We start from the raw sequence: 18,669 nt of genomic DNA, 5'->3' as shown, positions 1-18,669 counted from the left end.
CATGTTGTTAGAGATGGCAGAAGCCTTTACCTGGCCAAAAGCCATCTTTTATGACTCAGCCCCCGCCAGAGGACCAGCCTCACCTTTCTTCATTCTTCCTGACCAACCTGTACATACACTATTCCCTCTGCTTCGCCTTTCCTCTGAGTCTGACATGTTTTCTCACATCCCTTAGGCTCTGCGGTAATAGGTCACCGTATAGGGTCCCTTCCTCAGGAAGGCTCTTAAGAAGGGCCTCCACCTAGAAGGGCTGCTCCCAAGAAGGCCTCCTTTCACAAGGGTCTGCCCAGAAGCCTTTTCTCAGGAAATCTTCCTCTTCAGAAAGCCTTCTCTTCAAAGGCCTCCTCTCAGAAGGCCTCCTCAGAGGGTCTTTTAAGAGCAGCTTTCTCCTTAGATAGCTACCTCCTCAAAAGGTCTTGCTCTTCAGAGAAAGCCACCATCTCCTCTGAAGAGCTTCTCCTCGGAAAGGCCTCCTTGGACAGTCTTTTCAAAAAGACCTTGTCCTTAGAAGGCTTCCTCCTCAGGAACATCTCAGATCACTCAATTTTCAGTCTTTCTGTAACACTTTGTTCTTAGTCTTGTGCCAGAATTTTCTACCTTTTATCTGATAACCTAGCTATCCAGATATATCTTTCCCATTAGACTGAAATTTCAATAAAATGAAGCTAAGGTTATTCATTTTTGCATTTTCAGGACCTTGCTCAACAGCCAGAGGTCACAGTGTAAAGACACATGAAGTAGTTGTTGAATGAATGAAGTCATCTTGTCTATCTTCCTGCATTTAAGTCCAACCAAGCATTGTATTTTCTATTTTAATTTTATATATACCACATTCTGGTGCCTTCTTGCCCACCCCTTAGATGACACACTCTACAAACCAATAAATACTCCTTGCTGGCTGCATTCTGTCCCTCTAGCCTGTCTGCCACTCACACACAAACATCCCTGCTATGGGGACCACCTTGCCCTATCCATTCAAGATAAAACAACACGTTTCAACATTTCCAAAAATAAGCAAACAATATGCAAATGATTTTAGAAAAAATATACCCCAAATCAAACTGAACAAAACCACCAAGGAACAAAGCCAGGCACCTAAAAAATGTGCTATGTGGGGCTGGAGAGATGGCTCAGCAGTTAAGAACACTGGTTGTTCTTACAGAAGACCCAGGTTCGAATCCCAGCACCCACATAGCAACTAACTGTCCATAACTCCAGTCCCAGGGGATCTGACAGCCTCTTCTAACCTCTGCGGGCACTGCACGACACGGGTGCACTTACCTACATGCAGGCAATACATCCATACACACAAAATAAAAATAAAAAAATAATAATAAATAGTAAAATAAAAAATAAAAAATAAAATTGAAAAAAAGTTTTAAAAATGTGCTATGTGAGCCTAGGCATAAGAAGGAGTGGGTTTGTCAGGCCCTGGCCTGTAAAGACTTGGGCTGATATGCATGTAGGTATCTCAGCAAAAGGGAACTGGGAACAGTCCAGTAACTCACAGGTATTTCCAGATCCTGTTCTATACAATATTTGTGGAATGAGATAAACAATGGAGGATTAGCCGTGTGTGTGTGTGTGTATGAGTGTGTGTGTGTGTGTGTGTGTGTGTGCGTGTGTATCTCACCTACTGTGTGTACTGGGTAGGTGCTAGGTGCTGTCCTTCACCTTTAAATCATTTTATTTCCCAACAGTCTGCTGAAATAGGTTGTGTCTCTTTTACAGTTGAAGAAATTGAAGTTCATGATGAACACACGCCACACTATACAAGGGGCAGAATCTTGGACCTCCATCTGACCAAGTCTAAATTCCACGAATTTGGCCATGGTCCACAGACATGTATGTGGGAATGGTCATGATAAGGTGGTTGTCCATGACAGTGGGAAAGGAAGACTTGAGCTCTTCTGGCTGAAGCCCAAGGAGAGGGGAGGGGACAAGATTCAGTTCCATTCCCCATTGAGGTATCCTCCAGGCTTGGCCTTGGAGATCCCTGTGTCTGCTGCATCATTCACTGCCCCTGGAGCACTTAAGCTTTCATGCCCACCTTAGGTGGCCTTATCACCCCCTCCCAGCCCTTCTCCCAGTGAGCTTAGGCTTGTCTACCCCAACGTATGTACCAGAGGGACTGCCTTGCTGTTGCGCTGAAGAACCAACCTGCTTTACTAGCAGGTGGAAGTGTTTGACTTCTGGTGAGGAGCTCCTTAGTGAGTGGATGGTCCAGTTTCCCCAAGAGAAACAAATATTTGGTCCTTCCCCTCCCAACTCCCATGAGCAAGAGAGGAAGCCAATACCATCCTTAGGGGAAGAGGCCCTTTTGCTAATTTCTGGTGTAGACAATCAGTAACAAGCCTTTCCTGAGACTGGGGTGGTGTTGGAGAAGACAGCCATGGAAAGAGAAAATGATGAGACATAGGAACTTGCAGGCCAATGCAAACTGACTTTCTAAAAGAAAGCATGGCTTTGGGCTCCCACAGTTCAGGATCCCCTTCTTGCATCACCACCAACAGGCTGTAGTTGGACCAGTCTGCCACCCTTTCTGGCCCTCATCTGCAGACCCAAGGTGGAACTGGGAGCATACAACTACCAGCCTCTGTCTTACCCTCACTACTCCTCAAGGCTTAGTGTGACAAGGAACTCACAGGTGTGATACTGGGACCTCACAGACACACAGAGAGCCTGACTCTGGCCCGTGGGCATAAACCAGAGTCATTGGGGCCATCTCAGCAAGAACTTGGATGGAGGCTCCTGGGCCACAGAGGGGTGCTCCTTCCTCCTATGGCCAGGTTGGTCAGCTCCAGGGAGTTGCCTCCTGGGGAAGGAATTAAGAGCTGAGATAGTCCCTCTCTGTTGGAAAGCAAGGTCCCCTTTCAGGCCAGCAGAATAACAGCTGTGTCTGAGTAACACAGAGCCCTCCTCCTCCTGTGGCCCTTTCTCTCTCACATCCCCCGAGTGGGGGCGGTTCCATACTGAAGGAAAGGCACGCTGGGTGAGGATACCTTCTGGGGGCTGCTCACAGGCCCGCTCACTCCCAGCAGGCCTGAGAAAGAACCTGTTTACAGGCTGGTGCCCTGGCTCCCCTCACCTGCTAACCCTGCCTAAGCTCCGGGAGCCTGACAGTCCCTTCTCAGGCAGCCAGGGAAGGCTTCGGAGCTGGAGTACATGTTCCAGTCTCCACTAGCAGCATCTCTGGGTGCCTGGGGAGGGTGCGAAAGGGATGTGCGTGCCTCTGTGTGTGTGTGTGTGTGTGTGTGTGTGTGTGTGTGTGTGTGTGTGTGTGTGTGTGTGAGAGAGAGAGAGAGAGAGAGAGAGAGAGAGAGAGAGAAAACTGGTTAGTGCCTGGCTCCCTTGTCCTGGGTGCACGAGCATGGGGACTGCAAAGAAGGCACCCTGGGGTGCAGAGCCACCAGGTGCAAAGCGCTGCCCCAGATCCAGCCAGGTGCAAGGCATGTCACCTCCGCCGGAGGCTCCTGGCAGCGACTGCGCGCTGCACTGCGGACCGCGTCCCGGAGCCGCCGCCCCCGCCCCGCTCGCAGCCAGGTGTCCCTCGGGGTCAGGGACAGACGCGCCAGACCCCGCCACCCCTGCGCCCCGCAGCCGCGCGTTACCTTCCACTTTGGTGAGGGTCAGGACCGGACTGTTGCAGGCGCTGAGCGGGGCCACCCGGGCCGAATGCTTCTTCATGGTGAGCCGGCCGCCTGCAAGAGCGCAGCTGCTGATCGCCTACATCCTGGGGCCGGGGCGGCGCGCCTCTCCAGGCCGCGGCCTCCTGCTCGCCCCTGGCTTTCCGGTCTCCGGGGCTGCCTCCCGCTTGTGTCGCCGCGGCTCACTGCGGCGGCCGCCCCGCCGTGCACATCCTCCCGGCCGCGCAGCACTCCACACACGCGCGCACAGCCTCCTACTCCCGGCTTGCTGCAAACTCCAACGTCACGTACAAGTGCACTCCCCACGCCCACCCGGTTGGCTCACCTGCTCCGCCCCCGCTCCGGGACGCCCAGCTCAGCAGCCCACGTCGCTCTCTTGCTCCCAGCCAAGTCCTGACTGCAGTCTCAGGTCTCCGCCTCCCCGTTTAGCCCTTTAGCAGGGTCACCGTATTGCAGCGAGACCCTCAGCAGTAAAGCCTGTCTTGCAACAGTTAATGAGGCAGGTGCTTGACACTCTCTGCCTGGGCCACCCCAGTGGGGATCTGAACCGTTTTAGATAGAGAGTGGGGGTGGGGAGAGAGGCCCAGAAGGCAGCTCTGTTTGGAGAAGAAAATCCAAAGTCCAAAGAAGCAAAGTGTTCACATTTCTACTAGTATTGGGGGCCGGAGAAATGGCTCAGCAGTTGAGACATTTGCTGCTCTTGCAGAGGACCGGGGTTCAGTTCTCAGCATTCACATCCGGCAGCTCACGACCATTTCTAAACTCCAATTCCAGGGAATCTGGCGCCCTCTTCTTGCCTCTGCACGCACCTGTACACATGTGGTGCGCATAGAGACAAGCAGGCACACACTTGAATGAAAGTGTAATAATAAGAAAAAGAAGACAAAGGCTTGGGATGGATGCGTCCCTCCAGGGGAGTAAGAAGAAAGTTCCAGGTTCCTGCTGCAGCAGCCAGCTTAGCATTTGCTTCTATAAGGACCCGTTTCACTGTGCCCACTCAGGAGGGATGCAAGTGTCTGGCCAATAATGCTGCTTGTTTAAAAGCAATAGGGTGCTTCCCTGAGTGGTCACAGGGTCCAGGGGAGCGTTAATTAGTTACTGTTAAACCCTCATATCCCAATAATGTATGATTAAGGTTGACATGCAAACCACCCTGCAGGTGGAACTCAGGGGATGTCTGTGGCCCCAGAACTCCAAGAGCTCTCATTCACACCTGCCCAAACCTCAGGTCTTGACCCTAGCTCTACTGGGAATCTGATTCAAGGTGCGTTTTCTTATTGTTGGTTATCTAGCACTTCTGAGCTTGTCTCAGAGTTGATAGGGCACTGTATGGTGTCATTCCAATGCTCAGTAAGGGTAAGTGGGCACTGTGGTACAGATGGAGAGTGACATTCACTACAGCAATAAAATGTCCCTAGTGTGACACCTTCCAGCTCCTTCCCAGGTGTCTAGAGGAAGTGGCTCCTAGAAGTAACTCTCTTAGGTTCTTGTTATGGCTCACCCTTCCAACAGCTATGGCAAACTGAATGGCAGAGTCTACAAAGGCCAGGGATTTCTCAGGGCTGCTCCCCATGTTTGCACAGAAGGAAAGGTTCCCCGGACCCTGCAGGCAGAGCCCTCTAGTGGCAGCCTCCTCATTCTACACCTCTTCCTGGGAACTTGTAGGCCCATTTCCTTTAAAAAAATTTTTTTTTTATTTATGGTTATGAGTGTATTGCCTGCATGCATGTGGATAAGCCCGTGTCATACAATGCCCGTGGAGGTCAGAAGAGGATGTCAGATCTCTTGGAACTGGAGTTAGGACAGTTGTTAGCCAGCACGTGGGTGCTGGGAATTGAACCAGGGTCCTCTGCAAGAGCAGCTGGCGCTCTTAACCACTGAACCATTTCTCCAGCCCCTCATTTCCTTATTTAGATGTAAGCTTAAAGAAAAAGAATTTCATATTTTAAAGGCACTTGTCACCAAGCTTAATGACCTGAGCTCCATCCCTAAGACCCACACAGGGGAAGGAGAATACTGCCTCTCACAAGTTGTCCTCTGATCTCCACACAGGTGCCCTTGTGCCCTACTTCTATAAATAAATGTAAAGAATTACATTTAAATGTTTAAAATTATCCATTAAAATAATTTCATATTATATGGACCTTTATTACAAAATAATACTTATATTTGTTTCATAAAGTTCATCAGTGTTTATTACAGACATAGTTAACTAAAACACCACATAATAGTGGTACCAATTGTTGAGCACTTGTGACAGAATTGCTTGCTATAAATAATTCCATTTTCTATTTACCATAGCTCTGTCATTATTACCTTATTTTATAGAAGGGAAAGCCTACGCTAAAAGAGGTAAAATAAAATGTCCTGGGTTGTGCAGTAATAGATGCACATTAAGATGTGCCCCACAAAGTGAAGGCTAAAACATGTCATTATTGGGCTCACAACTCAAGGCCTGTCCTCATACTCCTGTGGCCTGAATCACTTGCTGGGGCCTTTCAGGACATGGTTAGTCCTGCCATCCTTAGGAGCCACAGGTACTCTCCTGATACCAGTGCAGTACTGTGCATGTGTCTGCTGTGTCCTCTCACTTGCAGGACTGAAGTGGCACTTGGGATTCCTCAAGACTGACAAAGCACAAGAAATGCCTTAAAAAGAGCTGACGGCTTAGACTGAGTTCCAGCTTTGCCAAAAGGAAGTGGCTACCCTAGCCATCATTTCTGTCACTCTGACTCATCTTCTACCCTAGGCATGAGAAGGTCAGACTTCATCACCAGGTTCCAACTCGTGTGTGTGTGTGTGTGTGTGTGTGTTCATATATGTGCTGGTACATACCTGTGTGCAGGTACTTGTGTACACTTGTGCAGGATTGTGGAGGTCAGAAGGCAGCCTCAGCTGTTGATTCTCAAGTAGACTAGGTTGGCTGGCCAGCAAGCCCCAGGATTTACCTGTCTTTACTTCCCTGGCCCTGGGATTACAAGCACAAAGTACTACATGGGCTTTTTAAATATGGTCTCTGGGGATAGAACTCTGGTCCTTGTGTTTTCAAGGCAAACATTTTGCCTTTGAACCATCTGCACACCCTCCAACTTGGCCCTTCTGGGGTTGGGATGGAACAGGGCCTTGAGCATGCTGGGCAGGCACTCTACCAGTCAGCAGCCACTCTGCCTTTTATCTCTTGGGTTCTCTGTTAGGTTTGGTTTGTAAAATGATAGCAAAACTTTAAAAAAGTTTCAAAAAGCATAGAGAATACCCCCAGGCCCTGCTAAACTTTAAAATTTGGGGGTGTACGCAATTTTCTCTCTAGCGACTCTGTCATATCCACCACAGAGCTCAGAATGGTGTCTCTCAGGACAGGTCCAGTGAAGGCAGGAGTCTACTGTAAGTGGCTGTTGCACTGTTTTTAATAAAACTTGTTAACGGAGTCAGGAATGCATGCTATACTTATCAAAAACTGTACACCGGTCAGTCATGGTGCAGGCCTGTTATTTCAGCTACTTGGGAGGATGGGGCAGGAAGACCAAAAGATCAAGGCTTACCTGGGCTACAGGGTGAACTTAAAGCTTGCCAAGACAACTTGGTGAGACCATGTCTCAAAATTAAAAGCCAAGGAGGGCTAGTGACATAGCTCAGTGATAGAGCACTTGTCTATAGTGTTTGAGTCCCTGGGTTCAATCCCAGTAACACGCACTCACGCACATACACACAACATTGTACACTGAAATGGATGAGTTTTACCATCTGTAAATCACAAATAGGTTTTAAAAACTGGGAAAACTACATTTGATATCACAACCTTTACATAAATATGTATGTATGTACATATTTATGTACAGGGATAACGACATGCATGTAGGTATACATATAGCATGTATATGTGCATACACACAAATGCACATGGATCTGGTTAATGAAATACTACCCTTACCACATGGGATGCTTGCTGTCCATCCTGTCCTGCTCTGTGGGCTCACTGCTGGAACAGATGTAGATTGTGATTAGTGAGTCTATATTTATTTAGTGTGTGTATACAAAGTGTGTGTATATATGTGCATTTCTGTGTGTGCCTGTTGAAGCCAGAGGACACCCTCAAGTGTCAGTCCTCACCTTCTGCCTTGCTTGAGGCTGCTGTCTTCACTGTTTTCTGCTATGTATGCCAGGCTAGCTGGTCAGAGAGCTTCTGGGCATTCTCCTGTCCCCACTCTTAGCCTCCCATGGGTGCTTTGGGATTACAGATGCTCAACCTACACATCTGACTTGTATGTGTGTTCTAGGGGTTTGAACTCAGGTCCTCACGCTTATGTAGCAAGCTCTTTACCCACTGAACTAATTTCCCATCCTGAATTTGCCTTTATTATTGTCTATTTATGGATTGTAGCCCATGTGGTTTGGAAAACACTGTTAAAAGTATATTCATGGTAAGTTCTATGAAGACTTTTAGTACACTCAATTTTTTTTAAAGTGGGGGTTTTAGGAGTGGGAAGACAGACCATGTCAATTAATTCATTGTGAAATATCAACACCATCTCATAGCCCTTCACAGAATTAAATAGTAAGAATAACAAATTATTTTTGTGGTTACCAGTGCTTAAAAAGCATTGCTTAAAGTGGCTCCAGGAAGCAGATCCCTCAGCATGCACTGTTTGGATGCTCTGGGAGTAGCCTACATTGGCCTGTCCAGCAGTGGTGGAGGCCTGACGGTGGCAGAGGAACAAGGCAGCACTGGGCAGTCGTTCCTGGGGTGGGAATGTGGGTACCCCTTCCCAAACCTCCAAGCCAAGGACAAAGACAAAAGCCATCAGACAGAGCACTCTGGCCTTTCCTTCCCTCACACGTCCCTTTCTTCCTCAAGGAGCAGCAACCTGACTCCTCTTTCTCTAAGGAGAAAGACAGAGGTTGAATGAAGAGGGCACAGAGCAGTGGGATCAATGGATGTCACCACTGGGCTTTCAGGTATATCCTCCTGTCCCTGTCCTTCAGAAACCTCATGGCTGCCCATGTGAAGAAAGAGCTGGGATCAGTCCGAACAAAAGCACTGAAGGAGGTTAGAGCAGTGCCAGCTTGCTTTGGGAATCCTGGTCAGTACCCCATTCTGTGCTCAGGGGTAACACCAGGTGGAGACCTTCTGGAGGGCCAGGTGTGCAGGAACTGAGCAGAGAAAGCTGGGAGCTGGGCCTGGTGGTACAGACTTGTAATTCTCTGTATTCAGGAGGCTGAAGCAGGAGGATCACAAGTTCTAGGCCAGCCTGGGATGTGTAGGAAGAGCTTGTTTCAAAAGTTCAGGCACAAGGTTCTAGATTCAATCCCCAGCACCGGAAAATAAAATGCTTAGAAGCAAAGAGAGAGCTTCCTGGGATTGGTCCCCCTTCCCTGGGACCCGTGAGAGATCTAGCTGTGGGCGGTACAGAAAGAGGATTGCCTAGGGACTAACATATTATCTTGCACATGCAGGGCCTCAAAAATTAAAATGTCCTTTTCCCATGAGGAAAGGGTTGCACCATCTCTCACGAACTCCTTCCAGCAGTGTGGGTCAGTTCAGAAAAGGCAGGGAGGTCTTCTAAACCAGACCCCTGGGCATAATACCTCATTTCTATGTACAGCCCTTTCATCATTAAAAGTGGGAGTAAGAAAGGTGTGGACCTTCTGGTGCTGTTGTGAAGATTAAAGGAAGGAACAGGTGTCAAGTGCTTACAACAGTGCCTGGTAAGTGGGAGGGCCCAGTACCCACCTGCATCATTCTCATTCTCTCTGCTGGACACTGTCAGGGGAGAACAGGCTCTGATTTGTCACACCCTGAGTCTGACACAGCATGTGGCTTCTATAGCAGGTGTTCTGAGGAAGCAGGAAGGGATAAAAGGAAAGGAAGGAAGGGAGGGAGGAAGGGGGAAAGAAGGAAGGAAGGAAGGAAGGAAGAAGGGAGGGAGGGAAGTGGGAGGCAGAGAGGATGGAGAGAGGAAGGAAGGAAACCTAGGAGGGATGGAGGAGGGAGGGAGGGAAGGAGGAAAAGTGGATAGATAGTCTCAGTACCCCAAATTCTAGAATTTTCCAGTGTTGACTGCTTCTCCTCCTTTCTGACTTTCCTTTCCTGCCTGCCTGGTGCAGGGTGGGGAAACCTTGATGGAGGCTCAGGACCATCTTCTGCTTCACCCTGGGCCTGTCAGCTTCTCCTTGCTTTGATCTCCAAGGAAGCATGTTTGGAGGCCAAGGCTTTGGACTCAAGGTGAGGAGGGAGATCTGATGCTGTTCAGTTCAGAAATAGCTGCTGCTGTGTCTGGGTGACTCATCGACCACAGCTGGCCTGCACTCAGATTCCTCGGCCGCTTCTGTGCTGCAGCTAGAATACTGACTGACCTACATCCGTTCCTCCTCGGCCACGCCGGGCCCTCCCCTTGACTGGTGTTCGCTTCCAAGGGTGAATCAAGGGGATGCAACTAGAGCTAGCCTCAGATTAAGCTGGACAGACTTATCTGAGTCCTGAAGGGTGGTCTGCAGCTGCATATGTATTTGTTTCCGAGTGAGGGGCTGGCCGGAACCTTCTGGCAATGTTGGGCTCTGGAGCCTCGATGTTGGGCATGTAGACTCTCGGAAGTGCTGCCCTCTGGGACCTGCCATAGCTGCTGCTAAGATAGAGGCTACCTTCTGGAGTCACCCGTGCATCTTTGTTAACTAAAGCAGGAACCTTGCTCAGCCATACTCAACTGCCATCACTGAACTGAGATGCAGAGTCCCAGGCCAGAAGAAAACAGGACTTGAGGCAGGCTGCAGAGGGCATGTCTGCCCATGTAGATACCAGGAAGGCCAGCTCCTGAACCACACCAGAAAAGCCAATCAGAAACCCCGAAATTCTTCCACAGTCCTCACAGGAGATCCACAGAGCAAGAAGCCAGTTGGTGTGAGTGAAGTGGGCACCCAGCTCTGCACACAGCCCCGCATGGCCCCAGCTCAATTCTTTCCTCTGCCTGAGGACGTGGCGCCTCTCCATGACTCTGTGCTTAGGCTAGTGGGTTGGGGAAAGAGCCAGACTCACTCAATGCTGGGGCCAGCTCTGCCACGCCAGTCATCTGAAGACTATAAGGTGACTTCAGAGTTACAGGCACAGCGCTGGGCACCATTTCCCATGTGTGGATGACACAGAGCCTTCAGAAAGTTGTAGAAGGACTTAAAATTCAACACTTCTGTTTCACAGGCCAGGGCCTCCCTACTCCATATAACAGGTGACCCACATCCATAAAGGACCTTATAAGATCTCCACCAAATATTCATGGCAGAGTCCTCACCAGCTCCTCATCCCTCCTCCCTCCTCATCATACTAGAATGCTCACCAGCTCCGCCTCCATCACACCCTCCTTCTCATCCCACAGAGTCCTCACCAGCTCCTCCTCCCTCCTCACACCTCCTCTTCATCCCAGAGTCCTCATCAGAGTCCTTCCATAGTCTCCTTCCCTGTCCTGTTTGGAGCATTACTCAGACTCCTTCTCCTGGCCCAGATCACGGGGACCCAACAGAAGCTCTTGAGAAGTATCTTATGCTGTCTTCCCCAAAAGGGGTAGCTTCCTGGATTCCCGGTGCGAAGTCCTGTGGCCCCTGCTCCTTCCTCCTCTTGTTGGTCGGTCCCGTTCTGTTTCACTCCTGGGGAGCACCCTGGTGGAGGTAGCATTCTTCCTCCCATCCCAGCGAATGCTCTCACAGCCATGGATTTGACCTTAGCCAAAATTCCCTGTGGAAGCCATCTTGCCTTGCCTCGGACTTTTGGCCGTTTCCTGCCCCTCAAGCTATCGTCAGAGGATCAAAGCCCAGGAGGAGGCCAGCGAGCCTGTGTTTTTGAAGTATGAGGGAGTCTAGCTGTTCCTAATGCTAGCTGTTCTCTAATGTCCTCTACTGGGCTATCACCTTGCAGAGAGGCCTTTATGATGGGCTTATTCTCTTCCCGGTGCCTCTGCTCAGGACAGAGAAGTGAAGTGAGACCCCAGGAGGGCTTGGCGTGCTCAGGATTCAGCTGACCAGAGGCTACCATGACTCTCTTGGAATTTACTAAGTGGAGTCAAACCTGCACGGATTATCCAATGAGTTTATTGGCCCCAAATGATAAAGTAGTTCAATGAAAGAGTTATGTATTCCCAACCATAGGCATGGAGGAGGGCAGGCTTTCTCTCCTGCTCTTCATGTGAGGTCTGTTGGCTTAGCTGGGCACCAGGAGCCATGTGTCACAGAGGAGCACTTGAGGGACAAAGGGCCAGAAACAGGCCACAGTTCAAATGAGTTTGTGCTTGCTTCTTGTGTAAGCATACAGAGAAAAATCCTGCTAAAGGCCAGGGTGGTTCCTCACTGTTGAACTGAAGAAGGTCCCTAGATGTTGGACAACAGCAAGAGAGGTCAGAGGTCAGAGGCATACTCTACTTCCAGCTGAGAAGATCTGCTGGGCTGATATAAGGTAACTTCAAGAACTCCCTGGACCTTTTCCTGGGGTTTGGGGGGCTAAAGGTGTTCCTGTTTTATTCCTAAAGGTATCTACTGCTGTCAGAGTATTTTTGGCATGTAGTTCTTAAACTATGTTCTAACAAATTCCTCCTTAGGCCCTTTGACAAGGGAGGACTTGTCAGTACCCCAGAGCTTTGACTTAGACTGTGCATTTGGCCCTGTGACTTTCACAAGTTCCTGGGGAGAAAAGCTGGTATGCGGGCTTGTGTTGGTCACACCATGACAAGGCTAGAATGTGTTGCCTTATGGGACTCTTTTGAAGTTGTCTGGTATATGACAACTGATGGTATCTATTAATAATTCTAACACTGGGGAGGTTGAAGCAGGAAGATCCTGAGTTCAAGACCAGCCTGGGCTACCAAGTGATATCCTGCCTTAGGGAAAAAAAAGTTAGGCATGGTAGCACATGCCTTTAATCCCAGCTCTCTGGAGGCAGAGGCAGACAAATCACAGCACTGTGAGATCAAAGGCAAACAGCCAGTCCCAGGCCAGCTACACAGTGAGATCCAGTCTCAAAACGTGCATGCGTGTGTGCGTGTGTGTGTGTGTGTGTGTGTGTGTGTGTGTGTGTGGTGCAAATCTGCCCTAGGTTTTTTCCAAGACCTGTTTTTGTTTTAAGCTCATCCTCCTTGGAATTCTATGTACTGAAAATGATGGTAAGAATTGACAGCCTTTCAGAAAGCAGGCAATACAGAGATCAAAAATTGTAATTTCCAGTCCATTTACATCTGTTTTAGTTTTGGAGTTTGTTGTTGCTATGATAAAATACCTTGACAAAAACCAACTTAGCAGAGGAAGGGTTTCTTTTAGCTCAAATTACAAGTTACAGTCTATCACTGTGGGGCAGTTAAGGTGACGGGAAGTTGAAGCAGCCAGACAGCTAACATCCACACTCAAGAGCAGATGGAATAGGTGCACGCAGGCTCGTTTGTTCGCGCTCAGCTTGATTTCCCCACTCTTACACAGTCTGGGGCCCCAAACGGGGGCATGGTGCAGCTTACTTTCAGGCTGGGTCTTTCACATCAATTAAGGCAGTCAGGACATTTCCCCCACAGATACACACACAGGCCAACTCCGTGCAGACAGTCCTTCACTGAGACTCTTCCCCTAGTGATGCTAGGCTGTGTGAAGGTGACAAAACCAACTAGCACAGGGTTGGGGCAATAGCTCAGTGGTCAAAGGCACTTGCTGCTCTTTTAAAGGACCTGAATTAAGTTCCCAGCATCCATGTCAACCCACAACTGCCTGTAACTCCAGCTCCAGGGGATCTAAGACCCTCTTCTGGCCTCCATAGGCACTGGGACACAGATGTATACACACACACACACACACACACACACACAAATAAATAATAAATCTTTTAAAAAGCTAACCATCATACCATCTGGCCTAGTTTGTTTCTCCATTGCTGTGACAAAACACTTTGACTACTACCAACTTTGGGAGGAAAGGGTTTATTTGTCTTACATCTCCCGGGTCACAGTTCATCTGGGAGCCAAGGTAAGGAACTCAGGGCAGGAACCTGGAGGCAGGAGCTGGAGCACAGGCCATGGAGGAACACTGCCTATTGGCTTGTTCCCCTGGCCCCTGGTCAGCCCACTTTCTTATGCAACACAGGTCCACCTGCCCAGGGGTGGCACCACCCACAGTGGGCTGGGCCCTCCTATATCACTCAACAATCAAGAAGGTGCCCCATGGACATGGCCACAGGCCAGTCCAATGAAGGCAATTCCCCAATTGAGGCTCCCTCAACCCAGGTGTGTCAAATTGACACTAAAGCTATCCAGCACACCATCTTTAGGAATTGCAAAGATATTCACTCAGGTTCTGTTCCCAGTAATGAGGTGGAAAATTGCCTGAATGTCTGACAGTAGGAAAAGGGAAAGTGTGGGGTATTTATAGGAAAGAATATAATATGGATGATGAAATGAATTCTCTAATAACACAGGACAATCCTCAGGAGAAACATAGAATGCATTTAATATCTAGTACCATCCTTATATACACAGACCCCTGCATACATAGATTGTGTGGGCTGTTCAATATGTGTGTACATTGTGTATATTGTTGATGTATATTTATCTTATACAACCAGAAAACTCTGACTCAGCTACCACTTTTTTGTCAAGTTTTCTAACTACCACAAGCAAAAACAGTGATTCACTAACTTTCTCCTTGAGACTGAGCAAAACAGGAAGGTCATCTCCTTTTAGAAGTTCAGCTTTCTGGGAATGGGTTGGTACCAATCTTGATGCTCAAAGACCATTTAAAGGCTCTAAAAATGTGTCTCTTTAAGCACATATAAGGCTAATAAAAGCAGGAAATGTCTCTGTGAGCAGGCATGTCTAAAATAATCCTGAAATAACTTCTCCTTTTAAAAGAGACAATTTCTATTCTTATATGAAACTGGGGACCATGCTTCTAAAGCCACTGTCTTCCACATCTTCTTAGAAGTGTGTTTATCACAGCGTCAGTAGTCATTTCCTACTCTCATTTCTCAGTTTGTTTTCTCACATCTTGTGTGAGTGTGTGTGTGTGTGTGTGTGCATGTGTGTGCACCTGTGCATGTGGAGGTTGGAGGCTGATATCTAGTATCTTCCTCAATCAATTGCTTTCTATCATATGTTTTGAGACAGGCCTCTCACTAACCCTAGAGCACACAGATTTGGTTAGTCTGTCTAGAGAGATGGCCTCAGGGATCCCTTCTGTTTTCTGCTTCTAGTGCTGGGATTACATGCTGCCACACCTGGCTTTTCATATGGATGCTGGGTATCTGAACTCAGGTCCTCATGCTTATGTGGCAAGCACTTTACCACCTGGCCCAGATCCTTTTAATATTTTTCTTGCTGTAGATGTTAATGAAGCAAGACAATGGCCAAGGTGCTACTGAGGACAGCACTGGCACCTCCCGCAGGGTGAAGAAGTGTCCACCTGGAGCACTGCCTGACAGTCCTCTAGCAGATTGCTGATTATTTAGTGTATATATGTGTGTGTGTGTGTGTGTGTTCACATGCCATGGTGCATGTGTATCGGTCAGAGGACAACTTGCAGAAGTTGGTTCTCTCTTCACACCATGTAGGTCCCAGGAATTGAACTCTGGAATTCCAGTCACCAAACTCGGTAAGAAGTATGTTTATCCATTTATTGACCTTGCTGGTCCCAGTAGGTCACAGCTACGTGGAACTACTCTCCACCGGGGCTTGCCACAGGGCAGTGGCCTTGGCTTCCAGATACTTCTATCTGTGCTCACTTTAGCACTGCCCTTCTCTGCTCTTTCCCATCTCCTATCTTGGCTGAGCTGTACTTTTGATTTTGCCTTGGAATGTGTCTGAGAGGAGAGGCTGCCATGGTAGATTCTGCCTGAGACAGGTGTGTGGGCAGTGTCCTGGGTTCTGAACTCACATGCCCTGACCCCTCAAAGCAGCAGGAACTTGACACCCAGAGCCATCTGGGCTAAGAGGAGACTGCACCCAGGCAGGGTTGGATGAGGAGGCAGGATGACCCCCGACACATCACATCCTCTTTTCAGTATGTCAGGCTCTGGCCTCAGTTTTACCACCACACTGGTAGAAACATTTGTTGAGGGGCTGGAAAGGTGGCTCAGCAGTTAAGAGTACTGACTGCTGTTACAGAGGATCCAGGTTTGAATCCCAGCACCCACATGGCAGCTAACAACTGTCTGTCCATAATTCCAGTTCCAGAGGATCTGACACGCTCTTCTAACCTCTGTGGGCATTGCACAACACAGGTGCACTTGCATACATGCAGGCAATACGCTCATATACATAAAAAATAATAAAAAAATAAATATATTGAAATAAAAAAGAGAGACCCCGTTGAACATACTCAATATGAATGGGTTTTTGTACACCACTTACATGGTATTTATCAACATATACCCTTCCTAGAGTGGAACTGACTTTGGATACTCTGGGCTGGAGTGAACTTATTTTCAGTACTCACTGTAGAAGCTCATGAGTTTTGGTTTAACCTTGGCTTCTTATTCAGAATGAGCAGCCATCAGATACTCTATTGACAATGGGATTCTAATTTGGGATTAGCTGTAAGCTAAGACACCTAAGGTAGGAAGGACTGCTATAGGCTGAAAACCATTTCCAGCAATGGCACCAAAAACTCAGGCTCATTTCACCCTGGATCCCCAAAGTACTACTTGCTTTATTTATAGCATAGGCAAAATGGGCCAAAGGAACTCAACTCAACCATCCCTGGGGCTGGGTGGCACTGGGAAATAGATTTAATATTTAATGCTTTATTTATCAGCATTTCAGGGAACAAGAAACATCTGCATTGTAAAGAGCTCATCTGCATCCCCACCAGAAATGATACAGGGAGACACAGGCTTGTGTCCATCCCATATATACTGACTCACAGCAAACGTCTCTCTGAACTTAAGTACTGATGGAATGGTGCTGGGAATGGGAGAGGTACCCCTTCAGCTCTCCAAGTCTCTTCTGTGCCTTGACCACAGTGTTCTCCACACATAGCAGGCCATGGGGACTGCTACAGGTCCCAGCTGTGTTCTTGTCCAGGAAGCCTAGATGTCAGTTAAAAGCATAGACTCTCAGAGGTAGAAAGGGTTTTGGAAATCATCTAGCATGTCACTCTCAATTTGGGGCAGGAAGGAACAAAACTAAGAGGACGATTGTATGATGGCTATTCTGGGAGTGCTAACTAGAAGCAACCTAAATATACCCCCCAGAAATGCACATCCAGCCAAACGATCAGGCTGCCTCCAGCTGCAGCTGCCCCAAGGCCCAGAGCATCACAGATCGATGGGCACGCTGTATCTCAGATTCCTTAAGGGGTGAAAGAAAGAGGCCATTCCTTAGAATTCAGCTTAAACTTTGGACAAGGTTCAGGACATTCATGGTGTCTTTAAAGTGTTATATTTTTTAAAAAGGAACTTGTGCCTCTAGGAAAAAAAACTGCTGGGCAAGGTGGTACACTTTGGAGGTTGAGGCAGGAGGACCACAAAGTTTGAGTCTATCCTGGAGTAGCACATAGAGAACTTTTTCTCAAAACCAAAATACCAAAGAAACAACAAAAACAACATGCATGTCTCAGTGTGGAGTGGCTGTTTCCTGAAGATTCAGGGCAAATGGATGAGACCAGGAGTGGGGGTGGCTGTGAAGCAGTTTGCTAGACAGGAGGGACAAAGACCCAAGAGTAAGCCGCCAGGCATCTCACTGCCAAAGCAAGAGGCCATCCCAGGAAGGTAACACGTGCAAACCATGTATGTGACAAGGAATCTCCATGCAGAATATGTGAAGCGCTCTTCCAAATCAACAATAAAAAGACCCAAGATAAAACAAATGGATGGAAGTATGAAAAGATAGCTTTCCAAAGATATATCCCAACAGCCAAAACACACATGAAAAGATGCACAACTCCACAAGCTACCAGGGCGCCTACACCAATCAAAGCCAGGAGGAACATGGGGGTGCAGAGAGCACTTCAGTACACCAACTTTGCCTTGATTCCTTTCTGTATATATCCAGAGGAGGAACTGCTGAGCCACATAGTCTTTCTCTTTGGAGGTTTTTGAGGAAGCGCCTTAGTATCCAAGGTGGCCGCATTACTTTGATTTTTCACTGATGGCATATGAGGGTTCCCTTTTTCCTTCATCCACACCCTCCCCACCTGTTATCAGTCATCTTGTTGGTAATAACTATTAGGTGTGGGGTGATATTTCATTCAGATCTGAATGTTACAGCACTGTTTCATATATATGTTTTACTCTTATGTTTTAAGTCTCTCTCTCTCTCTCTCTGTGCACATGAGTAGGCCAGAGGACAATCTCAGCTATCATTCCTCAGGAACCTTCTACTTTGTCTTTTCAGACAAGAGCTCTCACTGGCCCGGAACTTGTCAAGTAGGCTAGGCTGTCTGGCCAATGAGCCCGAGGGATCCATTTGTGTCTGCCTCCCCACTGCTGGGATTACAGGTAAATAACACTAAGCCCAGACTTTTACATCAGTTCTAGGGATTGAACTTAGTCCTCAGGCTCAGGCTCCTGGGGCAAGCACTGAAAGACTGAGCCCTCTCCCTAGCCTGCTGTACATTTTTATGTCAGATTATTTATTTCATTGCTATTGAGTTAATAATTTCTTGTTCTTCCCAGGAAATAAGGAAGTCTGCTACTTCACAGACACTTGTAGCCAGTTATTGTCCTCCAGGTGAGGCTGACGCCAGGCCCATCAACTTCTGTCCCACAGCCAGGCTCTTCTTCCTCTGGGACTGTATCCCTAGCACCCCTTCCTTCCTACCTGCTGACAGCATCTTTTCTACTTTTGGCTTTTAGCTGGCTCCAGGAAGCTTCCTTTGCCCTCCGTCCCGGCCTGTGGGTGTCTCTCCACCCTCACAGCTGTCAGCCTCTGTACACATTCCTTTAGTCTTCCATTCTCCCACCCCCCTTACTCAGCACTGGAGGACAGAAGCCGTTTACAGCTAGACTGATGTGTCAGCATGAGGGACACAGGGGCCACATTGAGGACTCAGGGAAGGGATTCAGGACAGAGAAGGT

At 48.2% G+C, this 18,669-nt stretch overlaps 1 protein-coding gene across 5 annotated transcripts in view; it reads right to left on the bottom strand.

Moving 5' to 3' along the window:
- The window catches only part of Slc35f3 (solute carrier family 35 member F3), a 121,316-nt gene extending 117,430 nt beyond the window's left edge, over positions 1–3,886 (bottom strand). For all 5 annotated transcript variants that reach the window (XR_606890.2, XR_606889.2, XR_606892.2 and 2 more), the window contains exon 1: positions 3,612–3,886. Coding sequence is in view for 2 of the 5 variants with exons in the window: in XM_008823706.2 (XP_008821928.1) it covers positions 3,612–3,687 (76 nt within the window). In the remaining 3 variants the exon portion in view is untranslated. The remainder of the gene's footprint in view (positions 1–3,611) is intronic.
- Between the last annotated feature and the right edge of the window lie 14,783 nt (positions 3,887–18,669).

Source organism: Nannospalax galili, unplaced genomic scaffold (assembly GCF_000622305.1).
Source record: "Nannospalax galili isolate Female #2095 unplaced genomic scaffold, S.galili_v1.0 scaffold2452, whole genome shotgun sequence".
NCBI lineage: Eukaryota > Metazoa > Chordata > Mammalia > Rodentia > Spalacidae > Nannospalax > Nannospalax galili.
This window is presented reverse-complemented; position numbering and strand designations above follow the sequence as displayed.